This window comes from Chaetodon trifascialis, chromosome 23 (assembly GCF_039877785.1).
Source record: "Chaetodon trifascialis isolate fChaTrf1 chromosome 23, fChaTrf1.hap1, whole genome shotgun sequence".
Taxonomy (NCBI): Eukaryota; Metazoa; Chordata; class Actinopteri; order Chaetodontiformes; family Chaetodontidae; genus Chaetodon; species Chaetodon trifascialis.
In genome coordinates this window covers 3,985,547-4,008,802 of record NC_092078.1, presented here as the reverse complement: position 1 = coordinate 4,008,802, position 23,256 = coordinate 3,985,547, and the positions used below count along the sequence as shown (strand labels likewise).

Below are 23,256 nucleotides of genomic sequence, written 5' to 3'. Positions count from 1 at the left end.
GAACTGGAGACAAACCGAACTCTCCTCACTTCCTGTCAAAAAAATATACAGTAAACGCTGACTCTTCCCGGTCTTCTCGTTCATCTTTTACAACCAATTTTTACAACCAATTCCAGTCATTTCACAAATCAAAATCACTATATACACATCGTATACATTATAAACACAAGAGTCTTCTGTACATAACAGTTAATATGTGACAGTAAAACGAGTCGGCGGAGTGTCAAACTCCACGCAGAGAAACATGTTACAGCCACACACATTACAGTAACGGGAATACAAAGTGATATGATGATATTACGGTAGATAATACAGTATATGTACTGCTGAGTGCAGGTGTCAGCCAGCAACAAGGATGAATACAAAAAGAGGAACTCCACATTTAGCTAACTTCACAACGGCAGTTAAAAACGCTGCGAACGGCATCTCACAACATTGACTTTAGTGTCGCTAAGTAACAGAAACAGTTTCTCAGCACCGGAAAAAAAAAAGTCTCCTTCGATTATCCGAACCAGGAGATTTAAATACAACAGAAAACACACAAAAAGCAGCGTCTCAGTGACACATTCATCGAGAGAAAATGTCTTTGGCAACGTAGTGTGAAGAAGTGTAGTGTGGTTAGTACAGTCTTACAGTACGTGTTTCAGGCACATGTGAAGCAGACGGCGTCACTGTCCGTCATTAAAATGTGGTTATCAGGCTTTATTTGATGTTCTTGTCTTTGATATCAGCTCTGAAAAATGCTTCAGTTTCAGTCTTTAACTTGGGAAAAACGTCCACTTCTTTTCCATTTCAGCAACATCCAAATCCCCTCGTCCTCCTTTTGACCATCGACGAGCTCCCAGCTCTCTGAGCTCAGCTCTGCGGATAAACTGTCGATACGTTTCCGGTGTGTTTGAAGATTCATCTGACCGTTAATGCTTTCTGAGAGTCCTTTTTCTTTTTCGGCACCTTGGACTCGTGCCTCCTGCCCTGCTCTTGGTCTTGGTTAGTCAATTTTTCCGTGTTTACTTAAAAACATTCGGGGTGTTTGAGCTGTCATAGCTGTTGTTTTGGTCCTGGATCTGCATCTCTGCTAACGCTAACTATGAAGCTACGGCCAGCAGAGGGTTAGCTTAGCTTCACATGGAGACTCCAGGAAGTGAAAATGAGATATAATGTGTTGAACAGTGGGGTGGACTTTAGGACTTTTGGACAGAGCCAGTGTGCAGACATGAGAGCGGTGTAAATAATATTTTCCAAAATGTCAAACTATTCCTTTAAGAAACGCTGTCAATCACTGCTTTTACCTCTTTTAAATCTTAAACTGGACTCAACTCGGCCTCCTCGTCTCAGAACTGGACTTAATGCAACCACAAGCCCGCTTCTCCATCAGTAATGTCCGTATCCCATCGACATTCCCATCCCGATCCCCAGCCCCAGCCCCAGGCTCTCCCTCAGCCCCCTCAGCTGCTCCTCTCCCAGCCGGATCTTGTCCTCCAGCTGCCTCTGCTCCACCAGCAGGGCGGCCTTCATCTTCACAAAGTGGCTACGAAGGCAAAGATAAACATGTTTTAGCTGTGTGCAGTGTTATCCAGTCTGCTCCTCACGACATATGCTGTCAATAAACAAATACTCAGACTTTAAAGAAGTCACTCTTTGTACATTTTGTGGCCAATAAAACATCTGCGCTTTGCTGACATCTTTGTGTTAACACGTCCATAGAAGCCCAACCTCTAGAAATACAGATTTCACACACTGGAGCCCAAAAACTGAGTGTGACATGCTGGTTTTCTGGGGCAGATCTGCATTGGAGAGTGTGGTGGAGTTGTATGGCGTGTACCTGTAGTCTCTGTGCTGCTCGGGGGACAGACAGCGGGCCAGCACCCGGCTCACGGCCTGTTCTCTGCGGTCAACGTGGTCCTTCAGGTCCTGAGCCTCCGACAGCTGCCTCATGAGCTGACGCTTCTTCTCCAGCAGGGGGAGCTAGAGGGCAGAGAGAGGCGACGTTTGGTGACTACATTTAGTTTTACATTATAATTCTCTTCATGCTGTGAGCAGATTTTAAAGCATGATATCGTTTAAAATGCTGAAACAAGCGTTCTTTGTGTCTTCACAGGCTGTGTTGACACCCCACAGCCCGTCCTCCCTCCTGCGTCTCCTCCTCTCCTCACCCTCTCATGGTGCTCCGTCTCGGGGTCCAGCGTGTCCAGCGTGGTCTCCACCCTCAGCAGCCTCCCGGACAGAGACAGCAGCAGGCTGACCACTTTGTCCAGGTCGCCGATGAACATGCGGAACTTGTCGACCTCGTTGGGTTTACAGACCGCCACCACCATGCTCTCCACCTGAGGACGCAGACGGAGACGCCGCTGGAGTAAATGGTGCAAACAGACCAGCACGAACGACCATTCTGCAACAATTCTTATTATAAAATAATCATATAAGTTGTTTATTTCATCCATTTCAATCTCTTAAGGTTTGACTTGCTGCTGTTTTGGTTGAACTTTGGACTCGCCGGACTTAAGATGGTCAATTTTCTGACATTTAATAGATTAAATAGTGAGTCAAAACTAGTTCATCAATAATAAAACAATGATTACTTCTATCTCTGATGAAGTAGCAGGATAAAGTGAAACTTATTCTGAGACATACACTAAAATCATTCATCAGAGCCCTGAAACACACACAGAAGTGAGCCGCTAAGCTCCAGTAAAAGCTGACACAGTGAACAGATGAATGAATGAGAGCGTGGAGTTCCTCCCCACCTCCTCTCCCAGCTGTGCGTTGGCTCTGATGTCCTCCTGCAGTCCCCTCTGCGCCTCTCTCAGCACTCCCAGCTTCTTGCGGAGGCTCTCCATCAGCTGCTTCTGCACGACAGAGGGACGATTGTTTAAACGGCTCGAAATGGAAACAACAGGCGACGCGTCACATCGCCGTCGCGTTAGCTTTGGCTGGAAGACGCTAAACAAACATGAGAGATTCTCCGGCAGGACGGCGGCTGCGCTCATCACCTTGTAGGTCAGCTGGTCGTCGTCGTCCCGCTCTCTGTTATCAGCGAAGTCCTTCATCTGCGACAGGAGCTGAGCTTTGGCCGCCGACGTGCTGTAATAGGACGAACAGCTGGAGCTCGCGCCGGAGCGCCTGCAGGGGAGGAAGGGTTTACTTTATTTACACAGAGCGGTAAAACAGACACACAGTAAATAATCAATGCAATCAACTATCAAGACAGAAGAAAAACAAGGAGTATGTACATTATTTGCAGCTGCAGTTTCAGCACAAGGAAATTTAACTTTTCCTCGCTTTAAATTTCAAATTTCAGCCACATCTCAGCCCAGACCTTCGTAGACTGAACTAAAAGCAACATGAGAGGCATAGAGAAGTGTGGCTTTAAAGCTGCGTCTTCTGTCTTTCCGATGCATTTAGACCCTCTGGGACTTGTCTTTCTGTCATGTGCGGCAACAGTTACCCGTCTGGCACCTGCGTCTGCAGAAACAAACCATGTGTAGCGTAACAGGGAGAGAAAAAAGAAAGCTGGCTGCAGCAAGGTGCTCTGGAAAGGTTGTGGGAAAGAGGGAATGAGCTTAGTGTCAAGAACAGTTAAGTCTTGTACAAATCAAATGGAGTGTGTAATTAATGCACGACACACACACAGACACACACATTCCTCCACTCAGACTTAAGCCCCGCAGCTCCCTCCCTGCCTCGCTCGTGTTACCTGTCCAAGCTGTCTGTGTTGGGCTCCGTGGTTTGGTAGGCGCCTCTCCAGCTGTCCGTGCCCGACTCTCCCTCGCTGCTCTGGGGGAAGAGCTCCTCCAGGCTCAGCCTCTCTCGGCCGCCCTCCCCGGCCTCCAGCTCCTCCTCCAGAGAGCCGCTCTCCGCCCTCGTCCTGCCCGACAGCGAGGTCTCCGAGTCCGGTAAGGTGTCGATGTCGGTCTCCAGGACCGTAACCGGCAGGGCGAAACATGGGAGCTCGCTGGTGATTGGCTCGTCCTCCGCCGGGAGCCCCTCGTCCTCCTGGAAGTCGTCGATGTCTGTCTCCATGGGGACGTCCAGGTCTGCATCCAGGCTGTGCGCAGGGCTCGGGCTCAGGGTGGCCTCTGATTCGGTCGCTGGTTCGGGGATCTTCTGCGGATCGATGCTCTGAAAGCCTCTGCTCACACGGAGCTGCTGTTCATAGTCGACAGGGAAGTAGGATTCAGGAGGTAAAACGCCGCCGCCATTTTCTACGACAGGCGGAAGTGCTGAGTCGCTGTGAACTCTGGGGGATGGGGCCCTCTCCCACTCGGCTCCTGGTCTCATGTTGGTCTGCTGCTTGTGAGGTTTCACTGTTACTCTGTCCTGGTCGGGGCTGCGACTGACGTTCAGAGACAGAGATGAACTTTAATATCACAAAAATAAGAATTATCAGCGTGAACCGTAAGACTGAACATGACTGATTATTATTGGACGATATAACCAGTATAAACACTGGGACTGGCTCTGCTCACCTGCTCACAGTTGGTGCTGGTGGAGGCAGAGATGATAAAACCTCCACCCTCCCCTGCGGTCCATCATAGCTGCTCCTCGGGTCCCTCTCTCTCTGGGGCGGAGCCACCGGTCTGAAGGCCCTCCGGGAGAACATGGGACTGGGCGGAGCAACAGTAAAGGGCAGTTCCTGATTCTGATTGGACGGAGAGCGGGAGAAAGGCCGTTCCTGCCTTTGTGGTGGACTCTGATTGGACGAGGCGTGGGAGAATGCGTGTTCCTGGGTTTGAGGCTGGCTGCAGCTGCAGCGCGGGCAGCCCTCCGACACTTCCTGCCTCTCCGGGGGAAGGCTGTGGGACCTCTGTCTGGACGTTTCGAGAGGAGGGGTGTCGAAGGAGGGAGGGATGGAGTGAGGAGCAGGAGACGAGGAGGAGAACAGGGTGTGGTGAGAAGCTCGCCTGCGGTGGAACTGCTCCCACTTCGGGGGCGGAGGTCTCGGGGGAGGCGGCGTCTTCTTCCTGTTTGGCAGGGCAGCGTTGGCAGCTCCTCCTCGCCCGACGCCACCGGCTCCTTCCTCCACCTCGCTCAGGGTCTGGCTGGTCGCCATGGAAATCGACGGCGACCAGCGGTGGCTGCCGTCGAAGCGGAGGTCGTTTTCGGACATGGCGCGACCCCGGAGCGAGAGAGGAGCCGGCGGGGGAGCGAAGGCGTATCCGTTGTGGTCATCGCTGCTGCTGTCAACCTGTCTGGGACCCCATCGACCCTGGTGGGGGTGCTGATGATACTGATTGATGCCCTCTGGACGTCTGGACTCCCGTCTCCAGCTCGGGTAGTCCCTGTGATGTGGACAATGAAGAGACAGAGGACAAAAAAATGATTTCTTTGTCAAGGAACAAACACAGAGGCTCTAAAAGAAGGTCCAAAAACTCAAGACGGAGTCCTGAAGAAGCTGAGGATGTTTTGATTTAAAGGGTTTGCTGGAGCCAGGACAGGGTTAGCCTAGCTTAGCATAAAGACAGCAGCTCTAAAACAACAGTTTATGGTTTTAGCTGATAGTTTTCAGTTATAGTTATATGGTGTTTCTCCAGAAACCTGCACCGTTTCTTATCTTTATGCTAAGCTACGCTAATCGCATCCTGACTCCACCTCACGAGGACGGCATCAACCTTTTCATCTACATCTCATCTGTTGTACTTGGACCGTGCTGGTGTGGTTTGATCAGATTTGATCAAAGAGCCACAAATGAGTGAAAAGAGCACAAAAATAGAAAATTCTCATGGAAAATAAACAAAACTGTGCATTCACGACGGATCCCATCGCTTTCAGGGATGTGCGGCAGACATCTGGGAGAGAAACATCCCTGAGAAATGTGAAGAAGTGGTTGAATTACGGTAAATGTTTCCTTTGTGCATTCCAGACTCGCTCAACTGTTTCTGTCTCAGGTCAAATATGAGCAGAGGCCTTTTTTACCAGCCATGCGTGTCCTAAACGCCCCCCTCCGTCCTGACATACAGGAATGACCATCCAACCACATATCATTATGGTCACACTTTAAGCATGGATGATTGCCCCGCACACTTAGAGCTCATTACAGTCAAATCACAGCCAGGCATGACTGAGGAGGATTTCCGCCCGTCACTGCACAATGGGCGACCCCACCTAAAGTCTCCGGGGGCTCACTTAGAGAAAAGACGGAGCAAGTGTGTGTCTGCAGTGCGACGTCGGAAATCACAAACTAGCCAGAGAAGGACAGACGACTCGTTCATGTGAGCGCATCTGTCTGTGTTTGTGCTGCCCGGTCGCTACAGGAAGTGGCTCACCTCTCCGTCAGGCTGTAGTTCCTGTTCAGCTTGGTCGTTTCCTGTTGCCGGGCGGGATACGTCTGTGGAAGACATTTAAAGGAGGTTAATAACGCCAAAGGAATGAAGGGAGGCTTCGGTCTGGTGTTGCTCAGAGCAGCTGAAGGGAAGTGGGTGTGTTGCTCCACCCTGTCATACACTTCAGCGGTGATAAGGTCGAAGGGGTGGAGGTCTTTTAGGTCAAAAACCTGACTGGCAAGCTATCACTTCATTTTAGCCTTTTGAAACACATTCTGCTGTGACGTGTTTTATATTTCCTACTTCAGCTGCAGCTAACAACAAGTTTCATTTATGCATTTATGTTGAGGTGATGTCTTCAAATCGCTCCTGTTGTCTGACTAAAGCCCAAATATTTCAGTTTACGATCATAAAAGAGCAAAAAAATCAATCAAATATTAGTATTTGTGAAGATGGAACCAGCGGATTTTGAGCGTTTTTGCTTAAAAACAATAAATAACTGACTATTCATTAATCTTCTGTTAATCAAAAAGTCAACTGCTCAATTAGAAATGACTTATTATTTCACTGTGATGTGTCATGAAGTCCAATTAATTGTTTCTTCTGTCGGTTTTGAACAGGTCGTCATCTGCTGTTGTTTGCTCAGCTGTCTCACAATTAAGTTCCAGCTATTCGTTCACTCGACTGGAACCAGTTCACTGTGATAAATGTGTAGATAAACTGCAAGAATTTAAGCGAAGGCCTGCGAAAGACTGATAAAACCCTACAGGATACGTCTGCACAATGCGTCTGACGGCTTCATTACCGCAGCGGTGGCGTGCTGAACAAACTCACTGCGCTCTCCTCAGTGGACGGAGATCCAGCAGCTCCGCACCGAGGCGGCTGGAGGCTGCACAGACGCTCCGCTGGGGTCCGAATATTTCCCGACTGTCTACAATGTAAATCTGAACGCTCACAGGTATTTTTGTTGGCGTGGCGGGACGTGGGTTTAACATATCTGGCCGTCACTCGCTGTCAACGGAGCATAAAATCCGTAAAACGCTAACAACCGATAACTTTGTGATAATAAACTGTGTACCACAAGTACCTGGATGGACGCTCTGCGCTTCACTTCACTGTCTCGTGGGCTTTAAAGGGGCAGCGAGTCATTTATGGCTAAATTTGGCCTTTATTGGTCAGTAGCTGGGATTAAAAGTGACTATTATTAATTAAACTCATTCACTAATCATACTCGATCCCAGTCGACCGTCCACAGAGCATTCGTCCTTAAAGCTTAAACAGTATATGACATTTTTCCTTAAAATGGGAATAACATAATGCTCACATAAAGCACAGAGAGATAAGACTTTATTGATCCCACACTGGGGAAATTAAGTTGTTACAGCAAGTACTTAAAGGAAAAACTACTACTACTACTACTGCTGCCAAGAAAAACACTACTGCCCATATTCTTATGAGAAAAAGAATATTGGAGTTTGGTTTGAGTGACCGAAATCTTAAAATAACCAGCAAGTAACTGAGGAAACACACACTGTGAATTCAATATATGAATGATAATCATGAATGTGTTTCATTTTGAGTGTGATGTGCATTATACACACAACGTTTCCTGCACTTTATGAGATGGATGTGCTTTGAGGAAAGGGCCAGCGGCATCACGGCGCAGATTTAATGGTCACATAACGAGGTGGGATGTAAAAAATAATAGAACAGTTTCATTTTGCCAAACTCTGCCGAAAACGCAGCTGGGCTTTTTTTAAAACGAGAGCCGGCTGAGCGACAGACCACGAATAATCACAACAGCAGCAGCCAGTTACATTTCTATACTTCCAGATTCAGTTTCCTTCCTCGGTCCAACACACACACACACACACACACACACACACACACACACACACACACACACACACACACACTGAAACATGAACGCACACAACATCATGAATTTAAAATGGGAGCTGTGTGAGTGTGTGCAAGTGTGTTTACATGCATGTGTCTGTGTTTACATATACACCTTGCTTCCCAGTGCTTTTTCCTGTGTGTGTGTGTGTGTGTGTGTGTGTGTGTGTGTGTGTGTGTGTGTGTGTGTGTGTGTGTGTGTGTGTGTGTGTGTGTGCGTCTGCAGAATATCTTATCATGGCCTTGTAGCCCATCCAGCACATCTGTTACCATTAAAGATATTGGACGTTGTCAGTGGCATATGAAACAAGAATTCAATGCACGGGCTTATCGGCGTGGCATCGAACCAACGACCTTTCATTTGAAAAGGATGCCGGCGTGGAGGAGGCGGGGGATCAAAGCTCGCCTGAGGCCTCAGCATGGCAGAACCACATGAAAACAGGCAAACAGTGTGAGCTTGAACCAAAGATCTGCTGAACTGGAGATACGTTTAGTCCAAAACAAATGTCAGGTCAGCTTTGCTCAGCGTCAAATGATAAGGTTACTAACATGTTCAAGTTCACGGGACTTCCAAAAGTTCAGCTGAGGGGCTGCACCCCCCGCCAAGAGCCCCAAACCAGCTTGTGGTAAAGCCGTAACCTGACGCTGCTATTATCGCTGACACAAGTGTACGCCGCTGTTGCCCAATCTCCCTCAGAGTTATTTCAATGATTGGCTGAATTTTCAATGACAATTTCAGACTCCGACCACATGCAGGATGCAAGGTTCAGCTTCAAACCAACCGTCCAACCACGGAGCACTTGGACCGAGTGGCCACTTAGCTCCGACATCCAACTGCGGCCATTTGATCCCTTTCTGGTCCTGGTTTTGCAGAACCAAGATAGTTTTCAGTCTCCGGTGGTCATTTCAGCCCGGTCCAAAACCACAGTCTGATTTCAGTGAGCTGCAAAGTTTATCTTTCTCTCTGAAAGCCGTTTCGTGGTTTCTGTGCTGCAGGGACGCAGGCTGTTATTTAGCTTAGAAAGCCTGCTGCTGGAAATCGCTTTTGAGGCCAGCAGGCTTGTAAACCTGCTTGTTAATGGATGCAATTAAAACCGCTAACGTGTTTATATCTCAACACGATTGATGCCTTCTAAAATCTTTCATGTTGCTCGATCATCAATCAGTCATGTTGATAATAACGTTTTAGGGCCCGTTATCACAATTTAACTGTCTAAAAAATAAGCTACTTTATACAAAGTGAGTGTAAGTTAAAGTTGAACATAAGATAAAATTGTTAAAGCTGGGGCACCCTGGTGGCAGACATGAATCCCAACGTTAGAAAGGTGTGGGGGAGGGAGCCTTTAGACACCGACACTCTACACACTTTCACCTTCACTAGGATGGGCTCATTTTTTCAGCTCTTCAAGTTCTGATTTAGTCTATTCAGCAAACTAAGCGCACATAGATTTAAGGGCCTCTGAGTGAGGTCCACCTCTCAGTGAACCGACCGATACTTCAACCCACTCCAGATCACCAACACCCACTCTTTCAGCCCACATTTCACTCTCTGTCTCTTTTTGTCTATAAACCTGACAAAGTCAAGTTTATAATCTAGATCCCAGCACAACAGACTCCACTGAGAGCTAACCCGTGACTCCTTCATGACCCATAGAAATGCTGTATGTCTTGCTTGCTGTGTGTACACTCAAGACCAACCGCCTTGCACTTGTCTTTGCACCTGCTCAATGAAAATAGTGTGTGTGCGCATTTATTAACAGCTATATTTTGATGCAAGTGAGTGCAAGAATGCCTTTTTGAGTGATAGCAGCACTCTCACCTCTGTAGGTGTGTGGCTCCTCGCTGTGTGTCCCTGGTGAAGAAGTTGTCGGTTCTCCTGGGGCTGGGAGGAGGCGCTGACTGGATGAAAAGCCGATCGCGTGACTTGACTCTGGGAGAAGTTGTGAGGCTCGGCCTGGAAGCTGTGGCAGTGGTCCTTCGGTTGCAAGTCTTGATTTTTCTCTTTGATGCCGGAAATGCCATGAAGGTCTTGATGTGATGTGAGCTGAGCATCTTCTTCTCTTTCCTTCTTTCTTTCTCTCTCAAGCTCTTTCTCTCTTTCTTTTTTGAGTCGTTCCTTCTCTCGGGCCCTCTCCATCTCCTTTTCTCTCTCCAGCTCAACCTCCCTCTCCCTCTCCCACTGTCTCCTCCTCTCCTCGTGCTCCCTCTCCCGCTGAATCTCCCTCAGCCTTGCCCTCTCCATTTCTAATTCCCTCTCCTGTCTTTCCCTCTCCTGCTGCCTCTCTCTCTCCCTCAGCCTCTCCTCCCTCTCCCTCTCCCTTTCCTCCCTTTCTCTCGCTTGTTCCCTCTCTTTCTCTTTTTGTCTCTCCCTGCTGGTACTAACAGACAGCCTCCTGGCTTCCACAGTGTTTGGAGGGAGGGCACCTTCCTGCTGAAGTCCCCCCTGATAGGAGTATCTCCTTTGGGTTGGTTGCTGTGCGGGCTCCCCTCTGTGGAGGTCCGGGTAGTGGGGGGGTTTCTTCTGCCTATGCCTTGACAGACTTGAGACACTTAACCCAGACATACCTTTGCTCGTCTCCTCGAAAAACTTCATTCTATCTGCAAATGGAAGAATATCTGACTCCTCCATCCGAGAACAGGAAGAGGAGCGAATGTATGAGGAAGTGGATGAGGAGGTGAAAGCGCAAACCCCATGCCGTGACCCTGTGACTCCCAACACCCTCTCACCCTTGACACCACACCGTCGGTCTGGTTCAGGCTCTGGTTGTAGCTTATGTTCTGGGGTCCAACGCCAGCGTCGGGCTTTGCCAGCAGGAGCTGGTTCCTCCACGACTCGGATGCCGACGCCAAAACTGGGTACTCCTGGGTCCAGAATCTGGACAGACCTGGATAGGCTGTTGTTTTCAGTGTAGGCTCTTGACTGAGGCTGCAACACATCATGGTTCAATTCACTTGAAGTGTTTGATTTCTCAACTGGTGCTGTGGTGCTGGCATCTTGGGGAGTAACAGGTGAGGCGAATGCAACTTTGGTATTTCTTTCCTGAACAGACAAATCTGGGTCTGCCTCCTCCTCATTGAGATCTGGACCCTCTTCTTCTTGGACTGTTTCCCCACTACAGAGCAGCCCTCCTGGGCCACGGCTCCTCTGAAGCTGGGCCTTCTTCCTCTGGATCTCATTGCGGAGGTTGGTAGCAAATCGCTCGCTACGACGACGGTTCCGACGATGGTTCCTGGACGAGTTTGACTTCTTCATGTCCGTCTCTACTTCTACATCCTCTTTTTTGCCTCCACTTCTTTCTCTGTCCACTGCTCTATGTTCCTCCAGTAAGGTGTCCACACTGGCAGCAGCACTAAGAGGCTCAAAATCTCTCTCCAGCACCTGGTCAGAGCTCAACCTTCCCTGTGTTGACGATCCGGTGGGGTCCCCCGGTACACTCACAGAGCGGCCCCAAGGGTGGTGATGCTCAACTGGTGGGAGGCACCCGCCATTTACACCCACGCCGTCCAGCCTATCACTTGAGCTACCATCATCATCATCCCCTTCCAAGAACACAGATCCTGGGGTTGAGCAACGGCTGCCTCCCCATTTGTTTGATGGGGCGTGGAGGTGGTTGTGGGAAGCTTCTTGGTCTTCCCTGGTGGGCTGCAGTGATGAATGGGACCACTGGCTGCTACAAGGGGACAAGGAGCGATCAGAAGGGTGGGACGGATTGTAAAGCTCCAATGACGAGCTGTCGTTGTTAAACTGCAATAACTGAAGTTGCGTTGCAAGGAGCTTCTCGGGGGCACTGTGCCGGTGCAGCGCTGTAGAGTGCTTGGTCTGAGAGTGCATGGTATGAGGCTGCCCTTGAACCTCTATGGAGGATTCTGCAGGTAAGGAGCAAGGACGAGAGGAGGTGATAGGGGCTAGGGAGGCAGTCTCTGGGTCAGGGAGGTGATCTGAGGTGGTTTCTGAATTGCAGTCTTTATTAGCACCAGTATCACATCTGATATGTCTAATGTCTTTAGTCTGTCTTTGGAGATAGTGCGAGTCTAAGGTATCCTCTTTCAAAGTCCCAGTTTTGTCACCTTCTTCCGGTGCAGGGAAGCCATTATGGATTCCTGATTCAACATTCGGAGGGGACTTGTCTTTTTCATAGTAACAAGGCACATTGGAAATTTCAATAGGAGCTGAAACACAACGTTTGTTGGCGGCATTAGGGCGACTCCTGGTTGCCCTAAAGCTGTCCTTCCTGGTTGGAGGCTGAGGTGGGTTCGTCTTTCTCTCAGCTCCTCTTTCTCCATTTCTTATGATCTCAAAGTCTCCCCTCCGCTCCTCCTCATAACAGCAGGAGGAAGGCCTTTCTTTGACCTCAACAGGCCTTGGCCTTGGCCTGGTCAGCGACCTGGACTTGTGCACAATAAGTTGTGCCTCATCCGGGGCCACGCAAGACGAGCTCCCAAGGGTTGAGGTATCAGCGCCAGGGTATCCTCGACAAGCCGACCCCAGGCTCTGGAAGAGGTTATCCATGGAGCAGGCTTCACCAGGCCTTAGCGGCACCGTTGCGTAGTCGGATGTGTTTGAGCTGGCGGAGAATGAGCTGTAAGCAGAGTCTCTCTTGTTGTTGAAGAGGGTGGGGTCCACAGGTGAATTATGGGAGTCAGAGTATGGCTGTGTGGTGGGTGTTGGTGTGTCTAAACTCTCCATGGAGCCCAGGGAACTGCTTCGGTCAGTGGAGGCGTAAGGTCTGGACAGTTGACCCCACTGCAAGGACAAGTCACTGCAGAGACAAAGAGACAAAGTAGATCAATTTAAGCTTTTCAGAAACAGACATCAGTTACCCCCTTTGGGATGTTTAACAATTCTTCAATGAGCAAATGTCATTTTGGTCCTTTTTGTCAGTGATCTCTGACATTTAATTGAAAAAGTACATCAAAGTCACACTAACATTTAATGTCCCCTGAGTGAAATTTGCGTGGCCATTTCTTTGTCAACAGTATGATGATACTCTTTGACTGACAAAATGGCAAATGCAGTCATCTTTAATTTTCAACTGGCAAGTTGTGATTTTCCCCTTGAGACATATACAGTATATCATTCTGGAATACAACTTTTGAACCGTACAGCTGAGGAATCTGTTTTCTATCAGTCCTGAGCTGAAGATCCACGGCAGCCCCATGTGTTTTTAAAGACCCTCGGAGGAAGCCTCTTAAGGCGGAGAGGGATTTCCTCCTCATCAACTCCCACCGCCCGGAGTCAAAATCTCTAAGTCATCCCTTGATTCCTCTCTTCCTATTTCATTGCTTTCTTCCTCTTGTGGATTCTTCCTGTCCCATCTCCTTTACATCAAACGTGGATTCATTCCAAAATAATAACCACATTTTGAAAAACATCTGATACGTACTTTTACTTGAATTTCACTGACATCACAATACAAAAACAAATTTGTTTCCATTCGCTGGATAGCAGGTCAGTTAAGCTTTGCGCTGATTACATGGCATGATGTTTAGAGAACGGCCTGCTCGTGTTTTAGTCAGTACAAAGCAATACTTGAAAGAAGTATAGTAATTCTCAAGTCAAGTCAGTTTTGTTTAGACAGCCCAAAATCACAAATTTGCCTCAGAGGGCTTTACAATCTGTACAAACTGTGGCACCCAGACTCTTAGATGCTTTAAGGGAAGACTCCTCAAAAACCCTTCGAACCTCAAGAGAAACAGAGGAGGGATCCCTCTTCCACAGCATCCAACAAATGGCATACATCAATACCAAGGTTGCACAACAGGCTTAACTGCAAGCCACTTAACCACAGTGCCCCTGGTTTGAGTCTGACCTGTCACCTCTGCTGCACATCACCGTCCTCTTTCTGTTTCCTTCTACTTCAAATGGTCTAATAACAGGCCAAAACTCACAGAAAAATCAAACAAAAACCGAGAAAGAAAAAAAAGAATTTCCCGACAATCCCAAACCACATAAAACCAAATGACAGGGGGTTGTTTTCAGCATAAAGGGAGCTCAGGGCGAGGAGGGTAGAAAAATAAATTCACATATTGCTATCAATGCGAGCTCCGGGGGGGTAGCAGCACCCAGTGTTTTTGCGCTTGGCTGAAATCTAATCCATAAAGCCTGCAACAACAAAAAAATGATTTTACTGTGGCATTTCTTTTTCTTATAAAGAAGACAGAGTGGCCACTCACCCTTTACACTTCTTCGCTGTCTTATTCAAACAATAGGGAAAGCTGTTGCCCAGGAGACAGTGGAGAGGTTACAGAGGGGAGACATTTCAGAAGGGCTTTGATCTCAAACCAGTATGAGGAAACAACCGGCAGAGTATCTTCAGGCTGCTTCTGTGGTATTTATGGTTTATAACCCATGCAAAGATCTGAAAACTGATGGCGTTTCTTCCTCGAATGACTCTTATTAAAATATAATTTCTTCTGCTTATGTAGGGAAATGTTTTGGCGGTCTGCAGAATGTGGTTTTGCATGTTTTAGCACATTTATTGCAAAATCATGTATGCTTTCTATCACACCTACTGTCCAAGCGATGCCTGTGTGTTTGGCAGCCTTTGATTTTCATTCATTCCCGCACAACATGAGAGTCGACAACCCGACTGGTAAAACTTGCTGAGTTTGGGAATCCGTCTCAGCGAACATCTGCGTTAAGTTTCGTAAATGTGAGGCAATGCAGCGGAGACTTCTCAAATCTATATGCTTTTAAACTGCACAACCACAAACAGGCATTAATGCAGAATGGATGTCCAAAGAGGGATTACCATATGGAAAAAGCAGGACCCCAGACCACCACAGGCGAGTCTGAAGTTGACCACATTTCACCTAAGAAGTAAATTATAAAGTATGGCTGGTCCTACATTATTGGATAATTATTGTTGTCTTGTCTCATACGGGGGCCCTGCATCAAAATCTAGTTTTAGATCCTATATGTTTTAGTTGACGCTGTGCTAACAGGGTGAATATTGCTAAATATAACTTTAAGTTTAAACTTGATAGACACTAATAACGCAGCATACAGTAGTACTGGAGAATTAGGCACAGTAGTGATAAAGCTGCCATGCATAGTCTAGTATGTATGTTTTTAATGGGAACCTGAAGGTGAAAGGTTACATGTACCTTTAGTGCTTCAGCAAGTTTCAAGACTGATTCATGCAGAACTGTGTGGAAAACGATGGCTGCCAGGAAAGGCAACCCTGACGCGGTGGTTTAACATATCATAAAAGAAAGCAGGAAGAATACACCGTGAGAAAAAAGCCTGATTATCTGCATGAGAAAACGGTCTTTGGAGGAAGTGAGCGATGAACGAGAAAGGCCAGGCCGCCGTATAGATCTGACCTGGGTGACAGAGGGAGGAAGAGAGGAAATGAGACGGGAGCTGGACAGGAAATGACAGTCACTCCTGTCCAATCATGTGGAACATGTGAGTGTGAGGGCTGACACAGATAAAGCAGAACGCACACACACAAATACTGTACATGACGGGATGTGCGTGTGTGTTCAGAGAGACTGGAGATAAACTCAGAAACTGCTGGATTTTTTACTTGGTTTAGTACTTTCACACACACACACACACACACACACACACAGATGCAGAGTGTACAAAATGTCCCTCTCCTTCACACAAACACAGTTTATTGAATGTCTTCCTCTCTTTGTCCACATGTTCTGGGAGTCACATGCCATTGTCCAGAGTTATGCCGGGAGCTACCTCCTCATCAGATGGTGTGTGTGTGTGTGTGTGTGTGTGTGTGTTTGTGTGTGTGTGTTTGGGTATGATGAGATCAGCCAGGACAAACTGTGGGAATAAGAAACCCACACATACACACACATGCGTGCACACACACTGCTATCTAATCCACGTGGGACTATTAAATCTAATAGTGGTGCATTATATCACTGATTCTTATCCGTAGCAGAACAGAGCAGGGCACTGACGTACCATGAGGCTGACAAACAAAGACGGAAAGGCTATTTTTATTGTGAGTCAATATACAGACGGTGGCGACTTCCTCTTTTCCTTTAAAGGATTGCGGTTTAGCTTTGTGAGATCATGCTGCATTACAAAGACCGCCGTGCTTCTTTTTATTCGACCTGACTGGACAATCCTGCCTTTTGTTCCTATTGTTTCACAGTGATAGAAAGATATGCAGTGTTATGTTTGGGCAGAAAGAATCAAGCCTGTTTACGTCGACCGAAGAAGCTTTTTGGGTTTTGGGAAGATTTTAGATTCTGTAAGAAATGACAAATTCTTCCTCTTGCTCATTTCTGTACATTCATTGGTTTTGCTGCTATGGCATCATTTGGTCTGGTATGACCAGTAGCCTATTGTGGCTAATGTTAGCAAAATGTTAGCCAGTTTTCCTGACTGAATCTGTCCTCTTGTGCTCCTGCTAGATGAATGATGTTGTAGCATTTATCGTTATCCTGAGATTTCCTCTTTTTTTGCTGTTCGGCTAAAGTTACAGTGTAGCTTTAAACATGTAAAACAAAAGAATCATGAAGTGGACGAGCAGCAGCTCACCACAATCACATGCGACAACTTACTCAAATGTAATTTTTGCACAGAATACGACTAAAATCCAAACTATTTCAAAAGCTTTTATCTTATTTCACCCTCAAAGGTTAACAGTAAAATGATAGCTCTGTCATATCTATGCATTGGGACACCACATGCCAACCATTAAACAGCTATATTCAACCATTAGATGCTGTGGTTTAACACATTCAAGGCTTTTGTGGATCTCCAGATGCCTTCACAACGATCATTAGCTGAGGCTGCTAACTGTAAGGTAATGGCTCATCAAAAACTGTCAAAAAATATATATTTAAAACAAAAGAGCTTCTGATTTCATTCTGCTTCGTCTTCGCCAAATCACACGGAAAGATTTCGCTGTGGCAGTTAAAAAAAAAAATAATAATAATCCACCTGGCCCCCGGAGACAGACGAAGAACAGGTCTTTGTCTGTCAGTCTGATTGGTTATCACTTTGGAATGTTTAAATAGAAGCCAAAAATAGACCAATGGGCTTCCTGCGTGGGCAGTGTTGACATTAGAACACGGTGATGTCACCTGTTTCCTGGCAACTGTTGGCTTCTGGGGGCGAGTCACGGTCATCAGAATGAGTGACTTAGAGGCAGACAGTCTGTGTGTGACGTGCATGGACAAATCTGAACATCAACACCTGCAAACACCTGTAAAACAGACCATGCTCACCTGTTGTCGGTTGTGTGCCAGGGTAGTGTGTAAGGGCCGGGGTGGAGCTGCATGGCAGACAGAGGGGGAGGAGGGGGGAGAGGAGGGGAGTCGGCAGGGGGGAGGCAGGCCGGAGGAGGAGGAGAAGGAGGAGGGGGAGGGGGAGGGAGGGGCGGCTCCGATAGCTTTGCCAGGTGCCAGGAGTGAGGCCTGATGAGAGGAACGCTGCGCCTGTAGGGACGAGAGGGAGGAGGTCAGGTGAGGATGAACGGCGGCGGCAGACCGTCATGGCGCCCGCCGAAGCCACAGCTTTGAACATCTCCTGTTATGATGCATCACATGGTTAGACCGTGTAAACGTCTCCTGCATGAAGGTTATAACATTCAGCTTTGAGTGAAATCTGGTCTGCTCTCACTGATGTGAACAGGGTGGACAAAATATTAAGACATTTCTGGTTGGATCTGCATCTGGGAGTTTATTTCTGCATTTACATTTTGTTGTCGATGTGCCTCTAAGCACACAAAGAGATTCTGTGTTGCATCTTTTGCATTTACAACAGGCATTTTTGTTTAGAGGTCATCATTAAAAGGGCGTTTTCAGAGACTTACAGTCTGTCGGCGCTGGCATCAGCCGAGGACTGAGTCACAATGTAAATTAAAAAGGTAAACTTTGATGTTTTGCCCAAATGTAAAGCCGCTCTGTGGTATTGAGCTCTTTCAGTCTAACTATATAAATGTGCAACACAGATAAATGAAGGCTGTCGTCCTTTTCCTCTGACGGCTGATGTAATTTCCTTTAAATACAATAGGTCAGTTTTTCCATTCTGCAACTTCCTCTTGTTTGACTACAGCATCCTTTTAAGCTTTTTTTTTTTTTTTTAAGGATCCAAATCCGATAATTTAACCAGGCAAGATGACATCCTTATTCGCAACCACAGTCGTAGGCATCGCGGAGGATCAGGGCTCCCATAAAGCTCACAGCAGCGATGCTTTGCCAACCCAAATTCTGTGGAAACTGCTTCCTAAAACGCTGTTTGGCTGCCATTAAAAACTCATCTAACATGTACAGTAAGATCTCCAGTCTGATCTGAGGCCAGACATTCCAGCGTATCCCATGATATTCGCTAATTCCCTTAAACAGACTTCCGATCCCATATGCTGGCCAGATTCAATTCAACCCCCTGCAGACTGTGTGTGTGTGTGTGTGTGTGTGTGTGAGACTGAAGGAGAAACAGAAAGAGTGTCTAAAAGAGAGAGAGAGCCCAGTATGTGAATAACTTCATCGTCCAGATTAGAGCACAGAGGGGAAAACTGCTGCAGACACAGAGAGCGTGAAAACAACGAAAACTGCTGACTTGGCATTACTCAAACTTGACTTGGACTGACTCGGGACACGTCTTGGACCTGTCTCGATTACCGTTAACGAGACTCAAACTCCATTTGGACTTGTTTCACCTGATTCGGGACTTTATTTGAATTGAAACCTGACTTAAGCTTGTCTCAACTGACCTGGGACTGGACTTGGACTATCTGGATACTTGACTAGACTCACACTTGACTTTGACTTCTTTTGACTGACTTGAAACTTAACAAGTCTCTGACTGGACTCTGATTTTTCATCCGACTTGAGACTTGGCTTGACACACATTTGACTTGTGTTGAATGCGTTTGACTTGAACCTGATAGGGATTTGGATCGTTTGACTTCCAGTTTTACATCAACTGAGTGCAGACGTAACAAGACTCAAACTCGACTTGGACTTGTCTCGACTGATTTGAGTTTTTACAAGATTTTAACTCGACTTTTCTTATTTGATTTGATACTTGACTAGTCCCAAATCTGGCTTGGACTTCTTCTGATCAACATGAGACTTAACGAGCTAAACTTGTCTCAATAGGTGTGAGACTCGTGAAGACTCGTACCAAAGTTGGTATTTTGTCAATCAAATTGAGATGGACTTGTGTCTGTTGACTGGGACCTGAACCAGGAGACTTGAAAACAGCTCTGAAAACAACAAGGACAACCGCTAGGTGGGCAGAACAGCCAACCCCCCTCCCAACAAGTCTTTGGCTACGATTCTCATACCGAAAGTAGAAAAATGTAAAATGAGACTATTCTGGGTATTTCAGGGAAACATTTGGAGGTGCAGTTTGGGGAAAGGAATGCGGATCCTGGCACGGTGAGGGAAAGGAAAGGACCGTTTCTACTGTTTATGATAAAGCAGGAGCAGCAGAAACATTTCCAAAATAAACACGCTCCTTTCCTGGTTCTGGCTCTTTAAGAGGGATTTCTATCTGAGCCCGCTGATTGTTCGACTCTGCTGACAATGTCCTTAAATTATCCCCTGAGAAAGTTTATGTAGAGCCTGCGTGTTTCTGTATGTGCGCCTATGCCTGCGTGTGTGTGAACGAGTATGTGTGGGAACTACCCAAACTCGACCACACAAAATACCATTATCGAACCTACTACAAACATCAGCGGACCCCCCCCCCCCCATTTCCCCAAGTTTAGCTTTCAGAGATTGACGACCGTGAAAATCAAAACAAACGATGTGACGCCAAAGTAAGTGAGACTGATAAAGAAAAAATATGACAAGTGTGCAGTTTTGCAACCTAAGAACGTAACATCGAACGCTGCTGTGTGTTTTGAAGCCCTGCAGGGGAGAAGGGAAGTTTCTTCCAAACCACCAAAATGCTCTGAGCACTGCTCAAGTTGGGGGTCAGCAATCATGTATCCCACAGATTTGAGGATTTACAGCGAGAAGAACTGAACCTTCTACGTGTGACCAAAGCTGTGATACTGTGAGGCGATGAAAGTCTAATATATCGAGTGAAGTGTTTACTCCGTTCTGGTCGTTTTAGTGGTTCACAAGCACTCGTTTTAGCAGAAGAATGAGCAGAGATTTTCTTAAATTAGTCTGGCCTCATGCACCCGTTAAGCATGATTTAGTGATTCACAGGTGATCCAAGAAACATAAACCTTTTGTTTCATCAGTGCTTCAATAACTACATGCTGAAATATGTAGTCATTGAAATGCTGTTGAAAGGAACTCCAGTTTCAGTTCAAGTTTGTTTCTTCAGGAACCGACGGTAAAAACTGTGTCAGACAAACACTTTCGCGATTAATCATTGACTGATCGGCAGTTTAGTCTATAAAATGTCAAAAAAGACACTAAAAAGTTCCAAATGGTTCCAAGGCGACATGTTCACGCTCCAAACTCAGTGATATTAAAGGTGTTTGTCATTTACAGCGATACAAGGCATATGAACATAGAAAAATGTGTAAGGTGAGACAGAAAAAGCACCCAAAAATGACCAAAAACATGCTTACTGGGTTGTTTAAGGCATTAAAATTCTTGGAGATCCAGAGAGCATCGTGTGGTTTTGAGGGTGAGCTGCTCAATATCAAGGATCTAAGTGGAAAAGATGTCACAGTTTGTTCCTCCACTAAACCGCTTCGCTTCAACCTAAACAACGCAGGTCATTCCAGCTATCTCAAGGACCCGAGTCAGAAAATGTGCTGCAGCCTTGTAGCTCCAGCAATGCCAGTGGAAAAAAGGTTTCCAAAGCCTTTATTCACTGACAGCAACGGAGGCTCCATCGAGTCTGCGGCCCTTTCATTTACAGGGCGCAGGAAACGAACCGAGGTACTGGCTCTCAGTGTCCGTTTGAGGTAGCGCCTACCAAGGCCACTGTCAACTGTGCGAGCTGATACTGGCTTTGTCCGTAGAGGTCCCCCTTTCCTGTTTCTAGCACTGTAACCCAGTTGGCTACCTGTCTCAGCCAGGAATGACATGCAAACAGGAATCACATGGCATACGAGAGGCAACAGCGCGTCCTTGAAGTGGAAACCGAGATAATGGGCGAATTGGTCGCTTTTGTGGTGACCGCAACCAACCAGGAAATCCAATCAGGTTTGCGAGACGTGGCGAGCTTCTGCTTCTAAATATATCCACAGGGTGCTGCACAGATTCTTACTGTTCATCTTAAACTGAGACACTGATAAAGGAAATTTAAAAAAAGACGTAAGTAATGGCGGAGAGAGCAGAACAAGTGAAAAGACAGACGAGGAGCTGGTGAGCCTCGACAGCAGTCAAAGGCCGAGAAATTATGAATTCTCCGTCTTCAGCTCTGAATGAGCCTCTATGAAAGGATCCGCTGGAATGTCCTGCTTAACGGTCAGAAACTGCAACAGCTGACTGATACCGCAAAGGTCAACGCGCATAATCTGAGTCACACACACTGTCTCAATACAGTACAGACCAAATGCCAGACAGGCTGCCAGACAGATAGATTTAGAGTCCACACAGTCCCACTGATAAGGAATACATGACTTTCAGAGGAGATGAAGGACTCGGAACAAGGCAGCGATGATTACAAGGCTGCAAAGAAGAAGGCAAAAGGTTTGTGTATCAGGGTGTTTGTGGAAAAATGCATCATGTGCTCAACAACCCCTCCCTGGGAGGATAAAAGCATGGCTGGTGTTGACTCTAGAGACGCAAACTTCAGATTCTCGAGGTGCATTTATTCCTACAACACCGCAAAATGCAAGTTGCAGTTCATCGAACAAGACGAGCTATCAATCCTAAACTGACGCGGAGCCTCAGCAAAGATGGCTAAAGCTGCCCGAGTTTCAAACCTACCGGTCTCTGCAGGCTGAAGCATGCGCTGTCAAACTGATCCCAGTTCAGGTCCCAGCATCCCCGATACCCCAGAGCTTCTACAGAGGAAGCCTTCAAAAAAAAAAAAACAAGGGCTTCTCGAAAATGCTCCTCACGGGTTTCCCGAGAAGAATCGACGCCTCGTAAAAATGTCACAACTTTTGCCTCAAGCCAGTCGAGGTCTGGTGGGAGAAGCAGGTTGTGTCCTTAACATCTGAGACTTGGTATAAAGTGTCCGAGAGCTGAAGTCCATCTGACGGAGTAAAGTGGCTGGCAGGTTCTGGCCAAGAGGGAAAAACCAACCGACGATCCTCACATCCCCTCTCCCTCCTCTTCCTCCCTTCCTCCTCCCTCGCTCCTCTCGCTGGAAGACAAAACATGGCTATTTCTCCCTCCTGCACTCCGCATTTCTCTCTCTCTCTCTCTCTCTCTCTCTCTCTCTCTCTCTCTCTCTCTCTCTCTCTCTCTCTCTCTCTCATCTCATTCTTTCCCTGCCTCTCTCGCCCCCTCTCAGGCAGGATGTGTGAGTCAGTGAGAGAGGAAGCATTGTGGAGAGCAGATAAAGTGGTGGACGGCTGCTAAAATAATACCCAGAGTTCCACGCTGTTATTGTTTGACGGGGGGAAAAAATGCAGAGGTACTTCCTCCTTGTGTGTGTGCGTGTGTGTGTTAGCGCGCACGTGTGTTTGCAGAGCATGCAGAAGAGATCGAAAGAGCAAAGAAAGCAGAGACTTTTGGACAGACGAGGGGGCTTTTTTTCAGCTTGGCAGACGGACGAGAAAAACAAAATGTGTTGAAAGAAAAAGGGGAGTGTAAAAGATGATGGGAGGTCTGCAGGAGGATACAGGAGGAGTAATTACAGACGAAAACAATGAGTCGAGGTGATGGATGAGCGGGAGAGAGGCTTTCAGCATGTTACGGGACCAGTGAGCATTACAGCCCATGCTGCTGATAAGCTTAAGGATGCAGGATGGGAGAACCAGACCCGAGTCAGAAGCTGGTGAAATAAAGAGCTTAAAGCACTCGCTGCTGAATCTCCAGCTTTCTGTCCATGCATGGAGAAGACCTGCAGTCTAGTATCAGCAGTGTTTGGGTCCACCTGCCCCGTGAATGTGGAGGCATCAACTGCAGGAGCAAAGCATCTCGTCTCACTGCATGATGTTCATTTTTCTGACAGATACATAATAAAAAGACACACGAGGTTTGAGTCCGGCCCGGGATCTTATGTCACATGTCATTACACCTCTTTCCTGTT

General features: G+C 47.1%; 1 protein-coding gene across 1 annotated transcript in view; it reads right to left on the bottom strand.

Moving 5' to 3' along the window:
- Positions 1–1,366: 1,366 nt before the first annotated feature.
- The window catches only part of shroom4 (shroom family member 4), a 56,680-nt gene continuing 34,790 nt past the window's right edge, over positions 1,367–23,256 (bottom strand). Inside the window, exons 3-12 of the mRNA XM_070993765.1 lie at positions 17,364–17,573; positions 9,979–12,919; positions 6,264–6,325; positions 4,467–5,279; positions 3,695–4,357; positions 2,991–3,120; positions 2,745–2,846; positions 2,154–2,324; positions 1,823–1,965; positions 1,367–1,528 (exon numbers count right to left, since the gene is read on the bottom strand). Of these exons, the coding sequence (XP_070849866.1) occupies positions 1,372–1,528; positions 1,823–1,965; positions 2,154–2,324; positions 2,745–2,846; positions 2,991–3,120; positions 3,695–4,357; positions 4,467–5,279; positions 6,264–6,325; positions 9,979–12,919; positions 17,364–17,573 (5,392 nt within the window). The 3' untranslated portion in view covers positions 1,367–1,371. The remainder of the gene's footprint in view (positions 1,529–1,822; positions 1,966–2,153; positions 2,325–2,744; positions 2,847–2,990; positions 3,121–3,694; positions 4,358–4,466; positions 5,280–6,263; positions 6,326–9,978; positions 12,920–17,363; positions 17,574–23,256) is intronic.